Source organism: Poecilia formosa, unplaced genomic scaffold, assembly GCF_000485575.1.
Source record: "Poecilia formosa unplaced genomic scaffold, Poecilia_formosa-5.1.2 Scaffold52, whole genome shotgun sequence".
Taxonomy (NCBI): Eukaryota; Metazoa; Chordata; class Actinopteri; order Cyprinodontiformes; family Poeciliidae; genus Poecilia; species Poecilia formosa.
The window spans coordinates 135,869-159,610 of NW_006799991.1; the positions used below are offsets into that span (position 1 = coordinate 135,869).

General features: G+C 40.0%; 1 protein-coding gene across 1 annotated transcript in view; it reads right to left on the minus strand.

The window, feature by feature from the left end:
• The window catches only part of agbl4 (AGBL carboxypeptidase 4), a 303,338-nt gene that overhangs the window by 2,253 nt on the left and 277,343 nt on the right, over positions 1 to 23,742 (minus strand). The window contains exons 10-11 of the mRNA XM_007552650.2: positions 15,305 to 15,457; positions 10,155 to 10,317 (exon numbers count right to left, since the gene is read on the minus strand). Coding sequence (XP_007552712.1) covers positions 10,155 to 10,317; positions 15,305 to 15,457 — 316 coding nt within the window. The remainder of the gene's footprint in view (positions 1 to 10,154; positions 10,318 to 15,304; positions 15,458 to 23,742) is intronic.

The window sequence follows — 23,742 nt, forward strand, 5'->3', positions numbered from 1 at the left end:
GTGCTTTTGCCAAGCCTGGGATTATTAGGACAGCAAGGCAAGTAATGATGCCAGTCAGTTTCAGATAATGAAGAAACAGAAGAACACTGAATGCCAACAATGTTCCCAATCATCAAGAGTGAGGACACGGCGGATACGAATAAATAAGAACGTTGCCACTACATGGAATAAATTTTATTGAGTTGCTGAAGTAAGTGCAGTAGGAAAAACACATTAGTACAAGCTGCCAGTCTGTCTCAATACATCTCATCCACCCTTTTCAATCATCTCCAATCCATATGTAATGTTCAAATGGATCCAGACACAGGACAAACATCCATGAGGGGTTTTCCTAATCTTGTGCCATTGATGTTTGGCTGTTCCCATTCTTCATCCGTCTGGAGGATGATGAAGCAGCAGAGTGTCATAATCTTTCTTTCTCCTGGCCATCACCTTGTTGATACTCAGATCTGGTCTGTTGTCTGAGAAACTATCCATCTGTCTCAACTGTGTGACTAAAACAAAAGCAAAACCAAAAATGCCCCCCCTCCCCCTTAAATAATCAACAAGCATATAGTTATTTTAACTAGTTATTGGCATTAAACTCGTGGTTCTAACTGGCAGTCAAAGGAAAACGCTTTTCCTCAAAGAGCCTCATAAAACACATACACACAGCTAACTTGGTAAATTAGAACTGTGAAAGAGCAAGCAATCCCCTCTGTGGTTAGTCTGTCACCTTTTGGCCTTTGTATGTTCACAAGTCAGCACTGGACATCATTCTTTACACCACAGGCTGATGGCATTACTCCCCACATGACTCCAGACTCCAGTTTATTCACCATCTGGCTGTCTGGGAGCATTTCATTAAGTGAAACCTGCACTGTTTGCATGCGTGTGTGTGTGTGTGTGTGTGGACCTCATACTTTGACTAGTTATTCACCGGCAGTAATTTTTTTTACCCTTTTTGGGATTCCAGCTCTACATAACGTCACATTTCTATCATAGACCATTCTTCACACAACCACCTGAAAGGACCAAGTGAGAGATGCTGAAAATGGTGAACCCAAACAGAGCAGCAGAACCAGCAGGAATTCCCATGCGAGAACATGCTCTGTTTTCCCTGACACCACTATTCCTTCCTACTGTATGTAAAATCTACCACCATTACCCCAATGCCCCAAAAGCCTGTGATCTAAAGGAATAATGACAAATACAGCTGACACTGGTTGTTTTGAAGTGCTTTGAGAAACTCATAGCACAGCATGTTAAAATCTATCTGCTAACTCCTGACTCCAGAGCCAACCAATCCACAGTAGAGGGAGGACATCACTTCTTCACTCTGGACTGGAGAAAGTCGGCACTTTAGTCAGGATGTTTTTCTATTGATTATAGTCATATTTATGACAACCAAAAGGCGTACAAAAGGAAGGATAGAAAGACAAGGAAGGAAAGATGGACAGACAAGATAGACTTCCAGACTGTGTAGGAACCCGAGCGAATTGAAGATTTTCCCCAACTGCCCCAAAAGAGCTTCTCCATTATTACATTTAACAGTTCTTTCATGCAGGGCTGTGTGCTACGTTCCCTCTCCTATCCTTTATGAAGCCATAACTATCCCCTGACCCACTACTCATACACTATCAAATAATCTACAGATGAGACAACACAACACAACACAACACAACACAACGGTGGTTGGTCTGACTTCAAGTTGACACGAGCAAGCACACAGAGAAGAAACACTGTCAATATGCGGCAAAATCAACATCCTGGCCTTGACTATCGGAAAAACCAAGAAAATAGTGCTGGAGCTCCAGATGCCTTAGAAGAGAGACCACTGAAGCAGTGGAGAGGTTCAACAAAAAAGAAAGAAACTTGAAACATCAACAGCGTAAACAAGAACTGGCACAGTGTGGTATGCTAGCATGAAGACTTTCTATGGGGCCACAAAGACCAGAAACAATCACTGGCTGCCCCCTTTTTGTCTGCAATAGATACAGAAATGATAGCTCCAACTTGAGAAAACCTCAACAAAACCAGAAGCATCATAATAGACGGTACACTACCACCCTCTGGGAGGCACTACAGGAGTTTGAGAAGCAGGTTTCCATCACACTTTATGTTTTTTCTTTAAATGCTTCCTGGAGTTTCAACCTCAATTTGTACTATTGGGCCATGTTTGTTTTTGATGTGGGGCAACCTGAGGGCTCAAGATCACTGCAATCATTCCCTTAATTGATTATTAGTTTTACATGTGTGAACGAAGATTTCCCTGGGTTCTCTAAATAATTTACTAAGATTACACACCTTGGATGATGAAACTGTTTGTAATTTCACTCGCAGACATGTTATTTTTAAAGTGTTCCACTTTTTATAGACCATCTTTACATGAGCTCCAGATAAATTGAAGTCTGCATGCTTTGAAAACAAAAGTGCTTTCTTTTTGCTTTTCAGCTTTTTTAAAATAGTCCAAGAAAAACAATGTCTAATTTGAACTCTGACGCTTAAGTATCTGCAAAAGAAAACCAGCTTTCATGCTAAACCCTTCTCCCATCCTTGATGTCTCCACTGTGACCTCTGGAAAGTTTTTTGATGCTTTCCACAGCTTTCTCTCATCAGCAGAGTTTGCTGCCAGTCCTGGGTTCCTCAGCCAGGCACTCTCTGCGACAAAAATATCTCCCGGACCCCACCGCGCGCAGATGGCCTCTCAGCTTGCCTCGTCACGACTCACCGTCTATTACAGGAGGTTTTGTGATGGACGGTCAGCTTCTGAAGGAGAACTTCTTCCGCTGGGTATGTGGTCGGAGACACGAAGGATGCCCTGACTGCAGCTTGGCTTGGTGCCGAGGGAAACCGTGGGTTCTGGAACGAGGCCATCGATGCAGGAGGAAGTTATGTGTTTGGGAGCCAGGAAAGCTGTAGCTAGGATTACAATGTTGGGTGGCATGGAGATACTTAAAATAGCTACAGTGATTTGAAAAAAAAAAAAAAAAAAAGTATTTGCACCCTTATAGATTTCAACTATTCTTTTTTTTAACCACACTTGAATATTTCAGATAAAAAAAAAATATCAGAGATAACACAAACAAGTATTATTACATTTATTAAGCGATAAAATCTATCCTAACCAACCTGACCCTATAAAATTTAATTGCCTCTTGCACCTAATAACTGCTTGTGGCGGAAAGAACTGCTGCCAAGCATTTGTGATCACTGGCAATGAGACTTTTCCTGCATAATGACTCAATTGTGGCCCGCTCTTCTTTCCAGAAAAGTTTTAATGCAGCTACCTTGATGGATTTTGCATGTCCAAAGTCATGCTCCAGTGTCTAAATCTGATTTAAAGCCAGACTTGGGCCGAGTCGCTCCAAAACCTGTATTTACTCTTTTACCTTTTGGACCTGCTGGAGAGCTTTGGATTATTGTCCTGCTGCTTAACCCAGTCACTCCTGGTTAAGGCACCGAGGGATGGCCAACATCCTCCTTTTGGATCTTCTGGTAAAGCAGAAGTTGTGTTTGCATTAATTGTGGTGAGTTGCCCTGGAGCTTAAGCTGCGGACAGTCTCAGACCGTCACACTACCCTCAGAAATCGCTTCATTCTTGGAGTTTCTTTGAACTGAGGCAAATGACTGATATCTTGTCGCCTGCTTCATTTTGTTACAGCTATGATTAGATGATCGACCAATTCTAGACGTCTACCAGCAATTAGGCTTGTGTGTGGCTGGTCAGAGAAACAGAAAATGCGGCTCATCCAAGTTTACTGATTATTTAAAAAGAGTATATTTTCTCACCGAGCCATGCCGGTCTGGATAACTTATAACCTTAAGAGATTATAAAAGAAATCCTTAATTGAAAATAGATTTTTTTTTTCTTTACTCGGGTTATCATTGCTTGATATGAACATTTGTCTCAGGAGCTGAAACATTTTCAGTGTGATGACATGACACACGTTGACATGTTCTAATAATATTGTTTAAATTGTGTAATAAACTGTTATTATCAGTATTATCATTAGTCACTGTTGGGGAGATCAAAGGGGGCCGGCGTGCAGTGCATCAGCATCTTTCTAGCCTTTCACTGAAATGTATTCTTTGTACACAATAATGGTCTTGTCTAATCAATCACAGGTCATTGTCATGGCTCAAGGGCGTGCCAGGTTAGACGCTGATGAGATTACGGGGCATGTGAGACAAAGGAGACGGGGGTGGGACATGCCTTGTTTACTGCAGCTGTTTGCTGTCAGCAACACATTAAGCTTCTTTCATTCCTCGCTGCCCGTCCTCCCAGACAGTGAGACAACGTGACGAAGAGACAACAAGTCCCCTAGTGGTGAAATTAACAGGTCACGTTGAAAAGGCTGTCTAGATTGGATGGGAGTTAACAAGGAGACAAGCAAGAGGACATTCGAGCCATCAATATGGGCGACTGGCAGGTCTTGTCAGTGCACTGACACGTAAAGAGCTAATTATCAATGCTAATTACAAGGATAGTCAACAACAGCAATACAGAAAGGGACATTTTTGTCCCCAACAGCAAATCAACGGAGTGAAAGACCTCACGTCCGGAGGCCCAAGAGGACAAAACAGAGCCGATTTTAATCCCTGATAGAACGGACTGTCCCTGTTAGCTATACAAGCTGTCTGACTTAAATAAGGAGCGTAGGAAAGGTGAGCAGACCTTTTGTTCTTTTAAAAAGTAAATTAATAAGTAACGTGAAGTCACACAGTTATATGTTTATGTTCTTTTTCTGACTGCCTTGCATCTGTCCTTTAGATATGGGGATGTTCAAGTTAAGTGAACAACAGTAAACAGAGGAACATAAGTACAGTTAACTCAAAATCTAGCAGTAATCACTCTCAGAAAGAGTTTGCAATATTATTACTTTTTCAAATTGCTCTTCAGGAATGTCAGTACAGATTATTTCAAGGTTGCTTCAGTTCATAAAGGTTTGCAAACATTTGGCCTGCGTAGCTCCTAAACGGTCAACCAGGCTGAGGTCTGGACTTCATCTAGGCCACTGCAACACACTGATTCTCTTCTTTTTCAGCCATCTTGTTGTAGATTTGCTTCTGTTTTGAGGATTTATTGGATTGAAACTCTCTGTAGTTTGTGTTTATCTATAGTCTTTCCTCTCATTTGAACATGTATGTTTTAAAACAAAGGACAGAATAAAATTTGAGAATACAAAGGAACGTTTTCTCTACATTTTGTCTTTGCTATACCAACAGTTTAATTTGTTTTAAAGGCATCGCATAACCTATGTCACTTCTCTTAGATGATTAATTGGCCATCAGTGTAATGTAATACCAGGTGAGCTAATTTGTCTACTTTAAGTGACTGCATTTAAGTTCATTCCCAACATTAATCTATTCAAAGACAAGACTTAGCTAAACTTTATGTAAATGCAAACATATTTCAATTCTGTCGTATTATATTCAATTAGTAAATATATTTTTCCTTCTGCTTTAAATTATTTTTAGCAGCTAGCTAAATTAAACTCATCTCTGAAACTGTAGTTTTTCCTTCTCCTAAGGCTTTTCTAAACTTTTTCCGACTCCCCAAGAACGGCGGACTTATCAGTACGTCCAGAAACAACATTCATGGATTTGGACATGTCAGCTTTTACATTTTTGGGACAACTCATGTGAGGACACCTGTTCATCTGAGCATGGCGGCAATATTTGTGCAATCAACTGTGTGCATAGATGTGTGTCTCTGTGTGCGTTTGCTTGCATATGTGAGCACCTATCCATTTGTGCATATCTGTGTGATGCGATGTGCATGATGGGTGGTAGTGAAGCATATTTGCCTCCCAGCTATATCATTTGCATACTTGTCACAGCCTGTGCGTTGGGTGTCAGGTTCAATGATGCATGCTGTTTTTCCACTGGTGGCGCTGGCATTCACGGTGTCCCACTGTTATGGCGACGCGCACGTCAAGTGTTGCCTCGACGGCCGACAGTCCGACATCACACACATGCGGGGAGCTGACGCAGCCATCAATTTGTGACGTCACTCAGAGCTGGTGAGCAGCCCGACAATGCTCTGCTTGATTAGACTGCGTGTGACTGCCTCCGATGAAAATCTGCAAGTTTGCTGAATTGGAAAGGCAGAGAAGTGAGTTGTCCTTCAGTGGTGAAAATCTGAGCAAGGTGAAAATGCTCAGCGAAAATGCTGCAGCAAAAACAAAAAACGTCCTCGAAAGTGCTTCAAAGTTTCTCCAAAGGAACTAAACAAAACGTGAATGCAAGGAAGCGATAAGTGGGCTCTGTTATCATAAATAAAAACACATCTACTGTATCCTCACATGTAAATGCACTCGGGCACAGAGAAGACACCAAGCTGTGATTTGAACAAGATCCCAGATTTCTTCAACCTTGATGTGCTCTACACTCATATTCAAACTTTGCAGTTTGGGCAGCAGAAACCTGGGCTGCTGTACTATAAATAACTTGGAAAAAAAAACTTCGGTGTCTCACACAAATATTCATATCACAAACATTTTTATTTTTTTTTTTTACATTTTGTCACATTAGAAGATAAAATCTTATTTCAAGGTAGTTCAGCTCAAAGGTACAGATACGTTTGTGTGAAATAAAATGGCATTGAAATAAATTGGATATACGTTTTTTTGAAAATTTTGAAAAAATCTTGAGTCAGTTCTTTGTCAAACCACCATCCTTGCAGCCACAAGTCTTTATACGCATCACTCTACCAGCTCTACATCTAGAAGGTTGCATTCATTCCCATATTTTTGTGGGGACAGTCTCTGTCTGTGAAGAAATTTAAGATCTTGCAACATGTTCTTTATTGGATTTAGGTCTGGACTTTGATTAGGCGATTCTAACAAGTGAATAACCTTTGAGCTAAACAATTTCTCGGTAGCTCTGGCTCTGAACTCAAAGATTTCACATTAGTTGACTGTGAACTTCCGAGTTCATTGTAACCTCTAGCAGGTTTTCTTCCCCACCTCATAATGCTGCCAGTGCCAGTCTTACGGTCGATACCGCGGCTGATGCAGATATATTGTGTATTCCTAGTAAAAAATAGTTGAAATCCATGTATAATTTTCCTTCCACATCATAATTTTCTGTTACACTGTGCATAACTAAATCCTATTAAAACACATTTATGGTGTTTGCTTGTACAATGACAAAGTGTGAAAAATTAAAAGGGTATAAATAGACGCGTAGCCCTCTTTAGGACTTATTGTCGGAGCGTACTGACAACCGGTTACAATGGGAAACAAACAAACATGGTTCTTAAATGATTAGAGGACGATAAAAAGTCATACACACAAGAGAGGCTATCCCCGCTGTTTTAGAAGAGCATTCTCAGCTTGACTAGATGATATAATGAGCCGTTATGTTGTGGCTGATGGGATGAGAGAGGACAGGACGTTATAGAGGAGAAAAAGACTGCAGCAGAGGAGACATCAAAAACAAACACTCGCATCGCAGCCACTAAAAGTGTATCACACGTTTTCTCGAGCAAATTCAAACTGTGACAAAAAGTGTCAGCTGTTCGAAAGGTTAAGTTTTCAATTTCGGCGGATGCAAGTCACCGTGGTGAGGAAGGACGGACAAGAAAGATGAAAAGGTGAGGAAGGACACTTGGAAGGTGGCTCCGGTTATGGGCCAAAGGTTTTTATTTGTCGTGAATTAGTTTGGAGGTGTGTGTTGGTGTGAGATGAGGAAAAGAGGAAAGAGGGGCAGGGAGAGGGTGGGGGAGATGCTAAAGGTCTCTGTTGATGATTTACATGCTCCATCAAGCAAACTACTGGGGCGTAAAAAGTGACATGGTCTGTTCCTTCAACCTGCCTGACCCCAATCTCCACTGCAGATCAGGTCCCCCTGCCGCCTGCCCAGCCTCCGGAGCTCCTCCTTTTCCTCCTCCTCCTCAGAAACGTCCGCTCTCGCAGCCCAGCAAACACAGACACACTCCCAGACAGGTACGCCACCACGCAAAACTGTTCCCAGCCCTTTTTGTTGTCACTTTACAACCACGCACATCAATGTACTTTATGTGATTTTATGTGAAAGCCCAACATAAATGAGGGTAAAACTGTGAAAAACTTAAGTCGGAAGAAAATAGTTCAGTTTTTGTCGTATTTGAAAGGTTTCCTGGGTCCCACTCATGAATGGCAGCAGCTGGTATAGATCTAGTAGATTTGTTGATAGATATTCCCACCTGAGCTATGGATCTCTGGAGCTAATCCTGAGCTACCATGGATATCTTGTTTGTGTCTCGGTTGCAAAGCTTCAGATATTGATTCACAACCTCACCCTGTTTTAAACTCCTCTATCCCGCGATTGTCTGTTGTGTTCCTTGATCGTCACGATGCTGATTGTTCACTGATGTTCAAACAAAAAGTTCATGTTTCACACAACAGCTAAGTTTAAACTAAGATTAAATTAGTACAGGTGTGCTGTATTTGCTAATTAAGTTACCTCTGAAAGCAGCTGTTAGGATTTTATTTACATATAAGAGGACTGAATATCCATCGCACACTTCTGGGTTTCTTTGTAAACAAATTTGAAAACCATGTATCAGTTCCCTTTCACTTCAAAACTAAACAGCTATTGATTTATTACTTTAAAAAATGTGAAGGAGTGTACTTTCCTTTCATTTCTCCATCAAAGTTTTCATTTTGTGTACCGTAAACCACCAATAGCATGTTTCTGTAAAAGTGTTGGGGATACTATCCCACCATGGTGTAAAAAAAAAAAAAAAAGTTATTCCTGTAAGGTATTCATTGTTGTCCTCCCTTCTCAACTTTCACTCAGACGTAAGTAAAAGTTTTACTGAAATCAAATCTTTAATCAGCTGATCACACATTGAATGTTCATTCTTAGTTGTTTTTTGTTTTTTTTTGGGGTACTTAAACTTTATGTTTACCTGATGTTTTTTCATTCCCTTATTTAGTTAAAAACTAAAATATATTAGTGAGACAACTATTGAAATGATTATTGATTGTATTAGTAGTCAGAACCAATATAATCATTCACGTTTTAATTGAAGCCTCAGACTAACTATGATATTTCTCTCTTTCCTTTTTATGAAGTATGCGATTAGGGCTCCCTGACAAAGAACTTAAAAAGTTTTGAGAATCATAAGAAAAGCAAGTTAGTAATGAGAATCATTAAGTTAAAAATATGTAAACATAAACGCCAAACATTTAGATTTCATTGCTCCTCTATACTCCTATCAATGCATAGAGAAATAATATGTTGACCATAAATAAAATTTGTTAATCTGATAACTTTTATAAGCCAGCGAAAAGCAGACTGCCTGATTTTGAACATTGCTTCTTTCTCCTCCTACAGAACACATTTTATTGAAACAATAATGACTAAAACTACTCTTTCAAAGCATTTTGCTGATCCATATGTTCAATGGATCTTTGTATTGCTTTCTACTTGTGTGCTAATTAATCGCACCGATCATCTTCACTGAAGAAGACCTCCGGTACTTGGCACTAGAGGGCACTAGGGCTGCGCTAATGCTAAGCTGCCCCTCCACCTGCAATGCAAGTGCATGAGAGCACATACTCTTCATAAGTAGGACCCTTGTCGCTTTCAAAATCTCTCCCCCATTCTTCTCGATCACTCTATCGGTAGGATCGCACCACTATCGGCCTGCTCTCAGGAGGCCCTCGCCTCTGAGAAGGTCAGATGAAGGAAAACTTCCTTCCTATCTGGCTCCATTAAGGCACCTGTGACCTTCGGCTCCAGTGCTAAAAAATCCATGCGTGTTTGTGCGTGAGGGCTTGAAGCTGATGGGAGTGTTGTTTGTTTGACTGTTTATTCCAGTGACAGCTTCAGCCGTGCACACACGCAGCGCTACACATGCCGAAACAAGCGCTTCTCTCTTTTTTTTTTTCTTTTTTGTAAATGAAATCAGTAGATGCAGATATCATCCGCGTTCTGTCACTGCACATCTGTCGCAACAAAAGGCAACAAAAGAGCAACTTGCTTCTCGAGCAAGTACAAACGACTTGTCATGCGGAGCCACAAACGCATGCTCCCACTCCCAATTAAAACATTAAAATAGTGATTCCAGCGTCTTGATTATTGCCAGAGTGTGTGTCAGATGAGAAGAGAGAACAAATAGCGTCAGACGGTTGTTGCTGCACGCTGCATTTTGAGCCTCACGGATCACGTACGAAGGATACAAATCTCCTCAGAGTATGGAACGGCGGCGGTGCCGACAGATGTCATGTAGCCGTAGAAGGACACCTCCAGAGTGTAGCAGTATGAAGTGTCATCAAGAAGACCGCCGAGGAAGCGTCTACCGGTACCGGCCTTCACTTTGTCCCGGTTAAATGAAGTGTTTGACTGAAAAAAACAACAAAGAATAAGAAATAAAATACAGGTGAGGTAAATAGAAAACCTCTTTAGAATTGGGGTGAAGTACTTCTACAAACGAACACCCTCCTCAATCTGTGAAGTTAACTAATATTTATAGTTACAAAATCAAAAGTCTCCTCTTTAAAACATTTGGTGTGAGACCTGAAAAACTGATTACTTCACAGTCAAAAAAGGCAAAAAGGACATGTTGGATTAGTTTTTATTTTGGACAAATATGGTAAAAAAAAAAATCATGAATTTTTCTCCCAAAGTTTTACTGTTAGTCCATTTTATCCAAATTACAGATGCTGAAGTGTCACCTATACACGTGCATAACATTTTAACACAGTCTCATTCATCTCCTACCTTCTAAGTACAAGTGTAAAGCAATATAATTTGAAAGGCAAGGTGCACAAAGAGTACACAATTACCATAAAACATAATTTACAGCCTTATAGCCATAAAACTGAGTAAGAAGAGTAATAGTGGATGCTAACTATATTACAGCAGGAGTCACACAGGCAAGTCAGTGAGACGGTTGCTATTTCTGTAAGAACTGCTAATTAAGCACACATTTATTGGCACCTCTGCTAAAAATGTGTAAAAAGCCTTAAAATTAATTAATCTTTTATTCCAAGATGCACAACTTCACACTGAATTTTTTAGAAAATCCCTAGTTTAAACTGACATTCAGTGAAGAAAAAGTGAAAAAAATAAAATAAATAATAAAAGGAATATAAAAAGTAATTGTTTTTAGCAAATTCAACAGTAGCAAAGGTGGGATTTAAGTTAGAGTAAGTAGGAACTTTAAATTGGTAGCACATGACTTTATTTTTACCTGAGGAATGACACAGAGTCACTGTCCACAAGGCTGCAAGAGGACTAATATTTAGTTTGCCACCACACATTGAGGAGGATCGTGAAGGAGATCTCCAAAGATTAATGATGGTCGTAGTGTTTCTGTCTGTACTACGAACGCTGCATGGCGGAGGCTCTGTGTGCTGAGAGCCTGTTTCGCTACTAAAGCGCAAGAAGACCTTGTTTGATTGTTTGGGTTCATGAATTGTTTGAGATATCAGGACATTTTACATAAGAATCTACTGAACTCTGCTGGAAAACTGAAAATGAGTCCTCAGTAGGGTGTTTCAGTCAGGTGTTGATCCAAAGCATATTGTCAAATCAACAAAGACCAGACACAAAAGAAAGTCTTTAAGGTCATCACAGTCTTCAGAGCTGAATGTAAATTGAGTATTTACAATTTTATTTAAGATTACTTTATTAGGACATCAGTCTAGTGCAATTTATTGTTTAGCATTATTCCTGAATGCAATAAAATGTTTAGTCTATTTCTCTTTTGCAATATGCCAAACTACTGAGCTCCATAGTCTTTGTAATCTTGGTGTTTTTACCCAGTCGTCTGTCACTTTGTTGTTGGTTTTCACTGTCGCCTCTTTCATCTGCATTGTTTTTCAGCAAACGGCGCTCTAAAAAGCAACCTAATGCCACCTGCCAGTCATCAAACAGCCAATTTAGCATGCAGTTTGCAAACACATGGGTACATTTAGCAGGTAATGAGCCATATATGCATATCTAAGGATTCAAGGAAGACCAAGAATGCTGCTCAGAGTCTGCAGGATGTTTTATTAGGTAAGTGTTTGCTAACAAGTTTGCAGGAATGTATTGTGTCAGAAAGGGAACAAAATATTTAAATTATAGACAGCAAAGTATCTGTGGAAGAGGGAAGTTGGGAAAGTCCAGATGGGTGTAATAAACTCACTGAACGCTTAGGAAGAAGTGATTACTGGATCGATGGACAATCATGCTCTATTTGTTCACATAATCACAGATGACATGTCTGTAACAGACCTTTATAGGAAGAACATTGTTATAAGCTCAGTTTAATGTGCCAACTTTATGCATTGAAGATACATAAAAGTGGATGCAGCTGCTGTCTTTGAAAAGCAAAGTCGATGGAAATGGCCATAAACCTGAATATTACAGACAGCTGTTATACTCTGGCTCCACAAAATCTGTTAATCCAATCAGATCTTTTAAAATACTATATTATAAATAAAATGTTCAGCGTCATGGGGATATTAGGTAGCTTCATTTCCTGTGATCACTCTGCTCTTCTCCTGAAAATGATCTTATTTTCACATCTCAAAGACCAAGTTCTGCTTGTTCAATCAATGTCCAAAAAGTGTACTTGGACTTGCTTTGTTTAAATAAACAGATTGCGTTAACTCGGTGTGCTAAGTGATTTTTGGAATTGTTTATTATGTGGAAATAGTGGATAAACATCTCAAATCATCAGTCAGGAATTTAAAGCCTGGGCACAAATTGATCCCTCAAACGGACAATGACTAATCATTCCAGCTAATTCGTTACAAAGTGGCTTAAGGACAACACAGTCAATATTTCACAGCGGCCGTCACAAAGTCCTATCTCAGTCGGTTTGGAAGCAGAGCGTTCCACAAAACAATATGTGATATTCCTACAGCATTTCAAACACAGAAAACCTACAGACACTGTCAAAAATATTTATTTGTCAGACTGTATTGGCTCGACGCAAAGCAAAGAAATATAACAGCTATGATAAGTATTGACAGGCATGTCTCATTAGTAAAAATGTGTTTATGTCCTGGGATTTCTCTCTCGGAGCAGCTTGCAAAAGGGAGTTCTTTTCAGCATATTTACACAATGTCATTACAAACCCTGGCTGTAAATGGGCAAAGTGTGGGAGAAAAATCTATTTCAGCTCTGAGCGTGTCAGCTATAACACACAATTTGACGCCGTCTGGGGAGGAGTGTGGAAAAACTTTCCATTCACTGTGAATTCACAGCAGCCAGAGTGGACTTGCTGAAATGCAGACTCGCTGGCCACCGGTGGGAGTTTGCCGTGATTGTGTTGTGCTGCTGCTGCTGCGTAGGGCTGGGCTTTAAGGTAGTGCTGAATGGGCATGGGGACAATGGTGCAGGCAGGGAGATGACCCCTGGGCCAGCTGTCACACAAGACATCCTGAGTACAGAAAGACCTTCTCTCGAAACGGAGCTTTGCTCGCTGTGCGTAACAAACCCCACCGTACAGACACGGATAATAAGCAAAGTTTTCTTTATTGCATCGACAAACTGGGACGTCTAAAGATCAGTTTGTGTTAAATATTCAAGTTGCTCCGTTATTAAATGTCAACAGCACTAAACAAAGGAAGCAGGAGATGCATCCTTCTTTAAAAAGGGGGTCTGTATGTGAAACTGGGAGATTTCTACAATTCTTCATCCATATAAACCAAGATTCTGGACAGCGTAACCAACCTGGTCCACTTCTACAGTCAAACACTGCAGTTTCACCTTCTACTTTCCTGCACAGAAAACTGGGAGAGTGTTTAAGTCCTTTAGAGTTTTTGACATTCATAGATTTTTTTTTTTCAAATCTGCATACAGACCGTTCTTTGAAAGGACAAAATGACAAAGGTGTTGGAGTGTTTTGTTAATTAATTAAAAACCCAAGGAGTGAAGTATTCGATTAACATAAGTGTCCACAGTCTTTGTTATGACATTCGCAATTAGGTGGTGGAGCATCCCACAGCTAGGAGAGATCCTTGAGAGGCTTCTATGCCGTGATTGGAGTCTACCTGAACTTAACTGAATTAATTGGATGTAATCAGGGAAGGTCTGCAGAAGGTCTCACAGTTGATGGTGTTTGTCTTTATAAAAACCAAGTTATGAGGTCAGGACAAAAAAACCCACAAGCCTGTGAGACGGAATTGTGTCGACGTGTGGATCTTGTAAACGACATAAGAACGTTGATGAAACCTTTGAGTTCTGTCTAAAGTTAAGCAGCACAGTGAATGGAAGTAGCTGGAAGTCTCATCTTTGTACACGTCGTCAATCATACTTGACTCTTCAAGGTTTAACTGCGCTAGATGTAATCTATCTGTAAATACATAATTCTGACAGCCGGTTTATAGAAAACACTTTCTTTTCTTGAAGCACTGTTACAGGAAGAAGTTTGCATCTTCGAAGAACGATTTTAATGCAGAGCAATGCTCCATTGCACACATCTAAGTATTCCTATGCCTGGGTAGCCAGTAAAGAAGTTAAAAATTAAAAACCTATGACATAGCCCCTTTCTTCACCTGACCGGAATCTAAAATCTAAATTATATATATATAAAATTAAGAGACCTCTGCAAAATGATCAGTTCTCTGATTTCACTCTTTATAGGTAAATGTTTCAGTGAAATGAACATTGTTCTTTTATTCTATGAACTATTGACAACATGTCTCCGAAATTCCAAGCAAAAGTTTAGTATTTATTTACCGAAAATGAGAAATGGTCAAAATAACAAAAGAGCTCCAGAGCTTTCAGACCTCACAAAATGCAAAGAAAACAAGTTAATGTTCATTTAGAAACAGCATTACTAATGTTTTAACTCAGGAAGAGTTCAGAAATCAAGATTTGGTGGAACAACCAGGTGGTTTTCAGTGGGGTTCAGTGCAGCGGTCTCTTAATTGTTTCCCAAGCTGTACGCATATATTTGCATTTATTGTTATTTTCACATGGTTTTTCAGCCATCCCACTTCTGTTCTGGGATCAAAGCGAACATCTTGACTTATGACCTTTTCATTTATCCTCTTCAGTAAATGAACTTCCCGTTTGGATGTCTGCAGGTTTAAGAAATGCTTTTATCATCTGTATGGGGGAGTTTTCTAATCTAACACTGTTGAAGCATAATGTTTTCTTCTCATCAACACCTACCTTGGATGCATGCAGCTACACTTCAAAGACAGTCAGTCCAAACTATGCTCCCAAGTGTCTGCCACTTAGAGTGCAGCAGTTCAGTGCCTCTCCGAACACCACTTCACCAGGACTTGCTGAGATAAGACTATTTCACGCTGTTAAGCAAAGTAGTAGAAATTCTGGGTTCTGAGTCCTCACTCTGGTGTCTGTGTGTCTCTGTGTTAGTCTGACTTACAAAGGAGAAGTCCGGCGCATTTTGGCACAGCAGTCGGGGGAAGACGGCCTGTCTATGAACACGTTCCTCGTCCTCAAACACATTTCCATACATGAAGCCATTTAGCATGGTGGAGTGGGAATGGACGTCGATGTAGAACTCCAAGCTAACGCTCTAATGGAGAAAAAGACAAAAGAGCAGAGGGTTAGTTGGAACAGTTTTCTATCAACGAGCAATGGCCCACAACAGATTCTTTCCCCTGGGAAAGACTTTGACCCGTGGGGCAGCTATGTCCACTCTGGACACTGTGGACTGAGATTAGAGCCCTACCTGAAAGGAGCTAGCCACCCAGTCATAACTTCAATCATGCTGTCCTTCTGAAGGGCAAACCGTAAATAAGTACATGGCTTGGAGAGGTGAGAGCAAAATGGTACAAACACAAACACACATCTGGACACCCAAGATTCATGACATCCACCAAAGTCATTTATTAGTTAATCCTGAACTCATTTTCAACTGTAAACTCTGCACAAATGGATGTGGTGAGATCTAACAACCAATTCAAACGCTAACTCAAAAGAGAACTTAAAAAAAAAAACAAAAAAAAAAACACATGAGCAACAAGTATCCAACCTACACTGATATAAAAATGAAATGGTTTAGGTTTTTCAGACCTAATTAAAAAAGGCTCATATATTTTTCTGTCACCTGTTGAAATCAAACTAAAGATCCAGCATAAATGTCAGTGTTACAAATGTTTCATTTGAGATTTCTGCCTTACTTTTTGTAAAGTTAGCATTTTTGAGCCATTTTTATTATTATTATTATTGTAGAAATTACAGAAAGGGAAAGAACACAAATTATCAACTTAAGTTTAATGGCCAGAGAAGAAATGTCCTAAATATTTGTGGGAGCAGAAATCACTCAGCAGGAGGACAAAAATGATCTTGCTATGGGGTTTCAGCCAAACCAAACCTTCACTCTTCAGTAAGCCTAATTTAAATAAAAAACAGGCACATCGTGGAGTTAAAACGGATGATTTATTCATTTAGTCCCTAAACACAGCCCTGATTAAGGTGCTGATTTTATTACCATTTCTGTTATCGTATGTTTGTTTTTGTCCTCCCGTTTGTTTTGTTGAACATCTCATCATTTGTTGTGCAATTTTCAATTTGTACATCTGCGATAATCCATTGTATTTCACTTTATAATTGCTTAAAACTTAGTCGATAAAAGTTCTTGTATCTGCTAAAAGTACTTGCCTCTTTAGAGACTTGTTGAGTTTTTACTTTTTGGTTGCACTTAAATGTTTCAGATCAACCAAAATATAAAACAAACAAACAAGAAAGGCACAATAAATGCAAAACGTGGTTTTCCAGAAAGGATTTTGTTAATTAATGGCTGCCTGCCTCAACCCGTGTGACAGCATCATGTTGTAATCTTTGCAAACTATGGCTTTACCTAAAGGACACAAATGACAGATAAATCCAACAAGGGCTGCTAAACTTTATTTAATATTAATCAGATTATCTACAGTTTATTTTAGGTGCTTACCAAAGAAAATACAATAGTACAATTAAATCATAACGTGCTTCAAGCATCAAATTAAGGGTGTGCACACTTAAACAACTAGGTTGTTGAAGCATTTCATTTCATTTATTTCCTTACAATGGGTTTACTTGCCTTCTAGATAAATACACAATATAAATGCCATTAAGTATGAAAAAAGGTTTTAAAAAAATGTATCATGATCTCATTTAATTAAATCATAAAAAAACTCGCATTTTAATAGGGGTGTGGACACTTTCAAGAGCCTTTGTGTGCCTCAAAATTAGATAAACCTCTTCAGTCAACATTTGCTTTTTATGTAAATAATTTAATAAAGTGTATTGTCTGAAACTACACCAGGATGGGAGAGGGTTAACAACAGGGAGAGCTAATTAAATAAAATGTCAGGTTAGATGGTGCTTTAACAATCCAGAAGAAATTATGGGTCTGTTGCTCGATCACAGATACGTAGCCACCCATAAAAGCACAAAAATGTGTCTGCCTTAGAAGGCCTGAGATCTAAAATAGAGAGTTAAACATTAACCTTTCTCCATCCAAGGTTCGACTTGGCCACCATGTTGAACACACACTATAAATGACTGTTTACTCCTGGTCCAATATCCCTTAACCTCAATCGCAAAATCAAATGAAGGAAGCAAGTCAAGGTTAGTAAAATTGATGTGTTAAATTATTTTGAGACGACCTCACACACCAACACACCCCGCCGCACCTTCTGACCCTCAGCACCAGACTAACACCCACCAGCATCCCTAGCCTTTGCCTGCTCTCTCCATCTTATCACTGAGTTGCCTCTCTCCCGGTTTTATCCCTTTGCTCTTCTTCCTTTCCCTCTTTTATCTTCTTCCCTCTCCGCTCATTACAGATTCAGCTCCACACCTTGTTCCCTGCGGGTCATAAACAGGAGGAGAGGGAGAAGTGTGAGGAGAGAAAAGGAGAGAAAAAGATAGTGGGATGGAAGCAGAGAGAGAAAACAGAAAAAAAAGGATAAAAGGGAAAACGATGCATATGCTTGTAGTTACGTGTGTTTGTGAAGTAGAACAGGAGGGATTGAAGAGTTTACAGAAAAAGGAGGTGGGCGACGAAGAGAGAGAAAAAGGAGGCAATAAGTATATGAAGAGAAACAGAGAGAGAGGGGGGAATGAGAGAAAGAAAGAGAGAGAGAAACAAAGATGTGTGCGCAGAGACTGGCAGGGGTGAGACAGAAAGAGGGAAGTGATGCTTGGGCGGCCCAGGCGACGCAGTGTGGCTGTGTTTGAAATTCTGCTCACAGCCAAAGCAATTTCCTGGCGGTGGCTGTGCTGTCAGCTGCTTGGCTGGCTGGCGGTGAAATATGGTGGCTGGGAGTCGGCCGCTAGCAGCCCCCGACAACCTGATGGATGGAGCCCCAGAGGAGAGGAACAGCAGCCGGAGAAGGTGGGGTTGGGTGAGGAGAGGGTTGGGAGGTGGTTAGGTGAGGAGAAATAACAGAAAAACAAAAAGAGAAAGAGAATGAAAGCGAGACAGAGAGAGAGAGAGAGAGAGAGAGAGAGAGAGAGAACAGGAGGAGGGGAGAAAAGCTTAATGCGGCCAAGTGAGCAGCAGGGGTGATGTGAGGCAGAGAGGAGAAAAATATCATGAGGCAAAATGGTAAATTAACAAATGAATGAAACTGAAAGGGAGCAGAAAAAGAAAAGACCAAGAGGTAGGAAGATGGGAAAGACAGGTAGAGCAATTCAGGTTTATTAGAGGAAGAAAAAAAAAGGGTGGAGAGCAAAAGATCCAACCAGCTGAGTCTCAACAAGGCTAATAATCACTCAGGGCTCCCCCTCAGGTGGGGGTAAGGGAAAGTTAAAACGGAGGCGACAACAGAGGGCTGGGTTAAAGAAATGTGGACAGGCACATGATCAAAGAACACACTAGGAGGAGTAACATTATTTAGCTCCTGCCTTCATGCTACCCCACTGAACGGTAAAGGATGTGTTCATATGTCCAACACAATCTGTGGAAAAACCTTTTTTGAAGAGTTTTAGCTGTTTTGGCTGCAAAGGATGGGCTGACAAGCACGATGGATTAAACCCACGACACTGAATGTATCACAACTTAAAATAATCAAAATTTGTCAAAAGCTTCAGCAACAGAATTTTTTACCAACTTCAGCTGCAAATTTAAATTCTTGCGCCACTGATTGTATCATCAACCCAAAAACATTCAAACTAGAAGACAGCTTTCTCTGCAGGGATCTTCTTAAAAACTTTTTTTGTGAAAATGTCCACTGGAGCACATTCTTCACCGCCCAGCTTTGTTTTTATTCTCAGTTTATATTTGTGGACGTTAGATTGTGTCTTTAAACAAAAAGCTGAAAAATACAAGGTTAGGCACCTGAGCCTTCACTTTCTGGAAACTAATCCTGATCCCAACCCAGAAAGCTTTCACGTGACGCTGTGAAGGTCTCTTTGAAGGACATCAGAGGATCTGCAGCAGCAGCCATGGAGCCCCGACAATGTCATGTCCAAGTCTACTACATTGCTTAGTTAATGCTCTGTCAATCAAACCAAGACGGTTCTGAAGGCCCCACCACTGTGATTGATGCTTCAATTAACAACCCGCTCTGACCTCCAGAATTGTTCATTTGAAATTGTAATTAAGCAATTAGGGGCAATTAAGAAACAGACTACTGAATGAAAGTCAGAAGACAATTTAGGAGAGGGAGAGATAGAAGTGCAGAGAGTGCAAGTGTCCAAATTAAGCCTCTCGGAGAAAAATAAAAACCCCGTCTTGCTGCAGAAACTCCAGAGAACTCTCAACTCGGGGTGAACTTGCAACGACGGCAATCAGTTTAGTGTAAAACCCAGAAGGTCAAACGAATGAATTTTGTCAGACAAGTACTTATCTGCTGCATATTAATTAGAGCCGGGTGCGGGAGTGCAGTGGGGGCCGTAAATGGCGGGCTTATCTGTACACGGAAAGGAAAAGTAGCTGATTGAAGCAGGATTACAGGCCCCTGAAAAAAAGCTCTTTGCATCAGCATCATACCTTTTGAAAAGACGGAGGACTGCTGCTGGTTCAGGAAAAAAAAAAAAAAAAGTTGCCTCTGCTATTCATGCAATGTTAAACATACAATGTTAAACTAACAGGGTTTGGATACAACACTACGCTAAATGAACATTTTAATAATTTATATTGAGTTGGTCCTACTTTGACTGCAATAACTGCTTAAATATGCAAATTAGAGGGTGAGTTTGAGAAAAGATTGTCATAGCCGGCAGAAACACACGAAAACTGACCTTGACCGTACTTTTTCTCGAATAGATGTAAACACTTTGACTAGGCTGCCGAAAATGCTTTTCCAGGTGACAATAAGATAACACGTTTTTCTAGTCCAGACCAAGCTCATAAAATGGTCCAACATGTAAGGTTCTTGACAACAAAAAATGATCGTTTACCAGGAATATATTTCAGCAGCAGTGAATCTTGAGGGAACTGCTTCCAGGTAGTGAGATCTGCGAGATCCTACAAAACACATGGCGAATACTACTTGCCATATAAAGACTAATTTACATAAAAAAGAACTTGTGCTCATAACAAATGCTGGAATAACTTGGTCTAAATTCATTCATGTTGTTTTGAGTGACTCCAGCATTTCAAAATCTCTCAGCAAATAGTTTTCAGATTGCTTCAAATTCTGCTCTAAATTCCCAACAGAGGAACGGCCGCCCATCCGACAGCCGTCCTGCCTCAGTGTGACCTCCCCAGACTGCTTTGACTCGAGGCTGATGATCCTTCCAGCTGAGAGAGACGAAGCCGACGGAGCCAACGGGACCCGGAGCAGAAGCCAAGCTGGTTCAGAGAAAATAAACACGTGACCCCAACGGAGATACTCCCTAATCTGCCCTATAATAAGCCTGTCTTCTGGCAGCAGAACCTGTCTGACCTTGAAAGCCGTCCCTTCTTGCATTTCTTTCTTTTCCAAAATATTCCTAAAGTTAAGACAAATATGTAAACAATCCTAATTACGTGCAGAGAATTGTGAGCTAACACTTTCAGAAAACAGAGTCCTAATATTTGACAAAGTTAGGTGTTATAAACAAAATCTGAACAGTCGTTCTCCATCCCTTTGGAAGTTTCCCTTCGAGTTATTAAAAGTCTTCTTTATGTTAATTTTGTTTTTTAATGAATTGTTTAATGAATTGTTTCAAAATTGTTTCTGTGCAAAATAAGTTGCAAAAATCAATAGCATGCTGACATCTCAAGACTTGCAAGTTGATTTTGAGTGGATTGTGGGATATGTATGCTCAAAGCATGTAAAAAGGAAGAGGCTAGAGGAACTGTTAAGTTTGTGTTGCGAGACCACACAGAATTGACTTTTAATTACAGAGGTTTTGCGTTTCCAGTGTTTTATACTCTTTTACTCTGAGCCAGGAAGGCTGTTGGATGGTCGGCCGTTCCTCTGTTGGGAATGTAGAGCTGACTGTGTGCATTTGTGGGAGTGTTTAGAAAAGTGTAAAGAGTCTGCATGAAGCTTGAGCTGATCAGAGCAGAACTCAGAGTGCAGAGGGATATGATGTACTGTTCTCATTCCTGCAGCAAGCAATCAAGTTCAGGACCCAGAAGAACTGTCTCACCTGTCCTTGTTAAAAGTATTCTTCCCAGTTCAATCAGCAAGCTTGTTTTTGTTTTACTTTAGATCCATCTGTTCTTAGCTGTTTTAGTTGGGGCCTGCCATAACTAAAACAGCTGCATTGCCTGCAGTGCATTATTTTTGCTTCCTATGGTTAACTTTAGCATTGTTGATAATTTTCCGATTCGTGTCGGATCAAAACGCTGAGTTCCAACTGGAGGGCCCCTTTTAAATTTCTTCAGAAATGTTCTAGTTCAGATTTATTAGTAATTCATTGTGTTTAGTTATTCTTTATTCCTTTAAAATTATAATTTGCCTGTTTGTTTACATTGTTTGTTCCTGACTCCCCATTGCTGGATCCCTAATTTATTTGTAAGTTTTCAGATTTATTATTAAAAGAACCCTTCTTATGCTAAACAAATATTTGAACTGTATTCAGTCCAATTGTTGCCCTGGAAAATGGACTCAGTGTTGGAAAATGTCCAATAGTGTAAACAGCAGGACAGTATTTTCCTAAACAATGCGCTTACAGTAGCATGTTACCACCAGAGCAGAGCTCGTTCAACAATGGCAGCGGAAGGAACTGACTGTATGTGAATAAAGACTTTTGAACTAAGTCTCTGTGACAAGAAGGGTATAAAATCCCACTTCAGCACAAGAATAACATCAAGAACAGAATGAAAATCTTCAGGAAGTACATGAGTGGAGAGCAAAAGACTGGACAAAAGTTACTTCCTTTGATGAATACTCCTGATTGAATTTGGAAACATTGAAAATATGTTTGGAGAAGAAAAAGCCCTGCACTGTGCCCAGAGTGAGGTTTCTAAATGTGGAGTTACCTTTTAAGCAAGGGAAAGGACTTACTAACCATTCTGCCCAAGAAAGAGGTCACAAATAAGAAGTGTGATCACAAAGTATTCCCAAAACCTTCTCCATGTAACAGTCCTGGCAAAGTGTGGTAGATTCGACCATAACTTAACTAAAACTGGTAGATCCACAAACCTTAACCTCAATGAGAGGTCAATTGTCAAAAAATAGGCTCTGTGATAAAATATAAAAACAGTACGACCTTAAAATGCTGTAGCTTCACAAGAGCATTTGTGTCTCAGCCAAACAAAGATTAATCCTGTTGTTTTATCTGTGATACATCTTCTCCAGCATAATGTGGCAATAACATATTACTAAAGAATGAGGCTGCTGCATATCAGTAGAGCTACACAATATTGTCTGGATGCCATATTTGGTAATCTATTATATTTCATCTGTCATGCATTTACACCCTGGAAGGCAATAACATATTTGGCCAGATAAATGATTCTCACTTCTCTCGATGCACCTGTTATGAATTTTAGTGACAAAGATGGTGAAGCTCACAGAAGATGATGGAAAAGAAATAAGAATTGTGAAAAATATTTTCGCTACAATGATTACTCCTGGAATTGTGCGGCTTTATGCACATTGGATGGGTATTTACATCCCTTACACTTTTTCCACAATGTTCCAATGTAACTTTTACTTGTGAAACTCGTTTTACCATTATTTCATAATCATGCTCTACTTTCTATTCCATTGCGCATCACAATATATTGAAAACATATATAAAAAAATACCATTGACACTGTGGTTCCAATGTCACAATTTGGAAAAGTTCAGGGTGTACACAAACGTTTGGAAGGCACCGCATTAGAAATAAGTTATCCAAGAACTACCAGAACAGGCAACGGATTTCTTTTCCAGAATAAAATTCAAAATCCAAAAATTAGTGTATTAAATTGTAAAGCAAACAAAGCATCAGTTGGAGAAGCCACAGGGGCAACATGACAATGACCCTGAAATGATGTACCAGTGACAGGACATGGCAGATATCATGACCTGCTTCATGGATGAGAGTAAATGACAAAACTCTCCTCTTTCTCCAGCCCTCCCATCACATTTATCTGACTTTTTCCTGCTCTTTGCTCCCTCGTTCTGCACAGTGCACTGAAATTAATGGTGGTATTTGTCTGCTTATGGTCAGAGAGGTGATTTGTAATCAGGTAGAACAGGCGCAACCAGCTCTGTGTTTCAGGCCTGTTTGAGAAACATAAGCTGAGACATCTATCTAGAAAAAAAAAAAAGGGGGGGGCAGGGGGAGAGAATAGGCACTAGAAAAGAAAAATGTCACAAGAGAGCAAGCATGAAATAATTTGAAATATTGTGTTGAATAATTGAGAACAATTAAAAGCCCTTTTGGAGATAAGCTGAGAAAGCTAGCAAAAAGACTGGAAAAGTGAGACAGCTTCATCTGTATCTT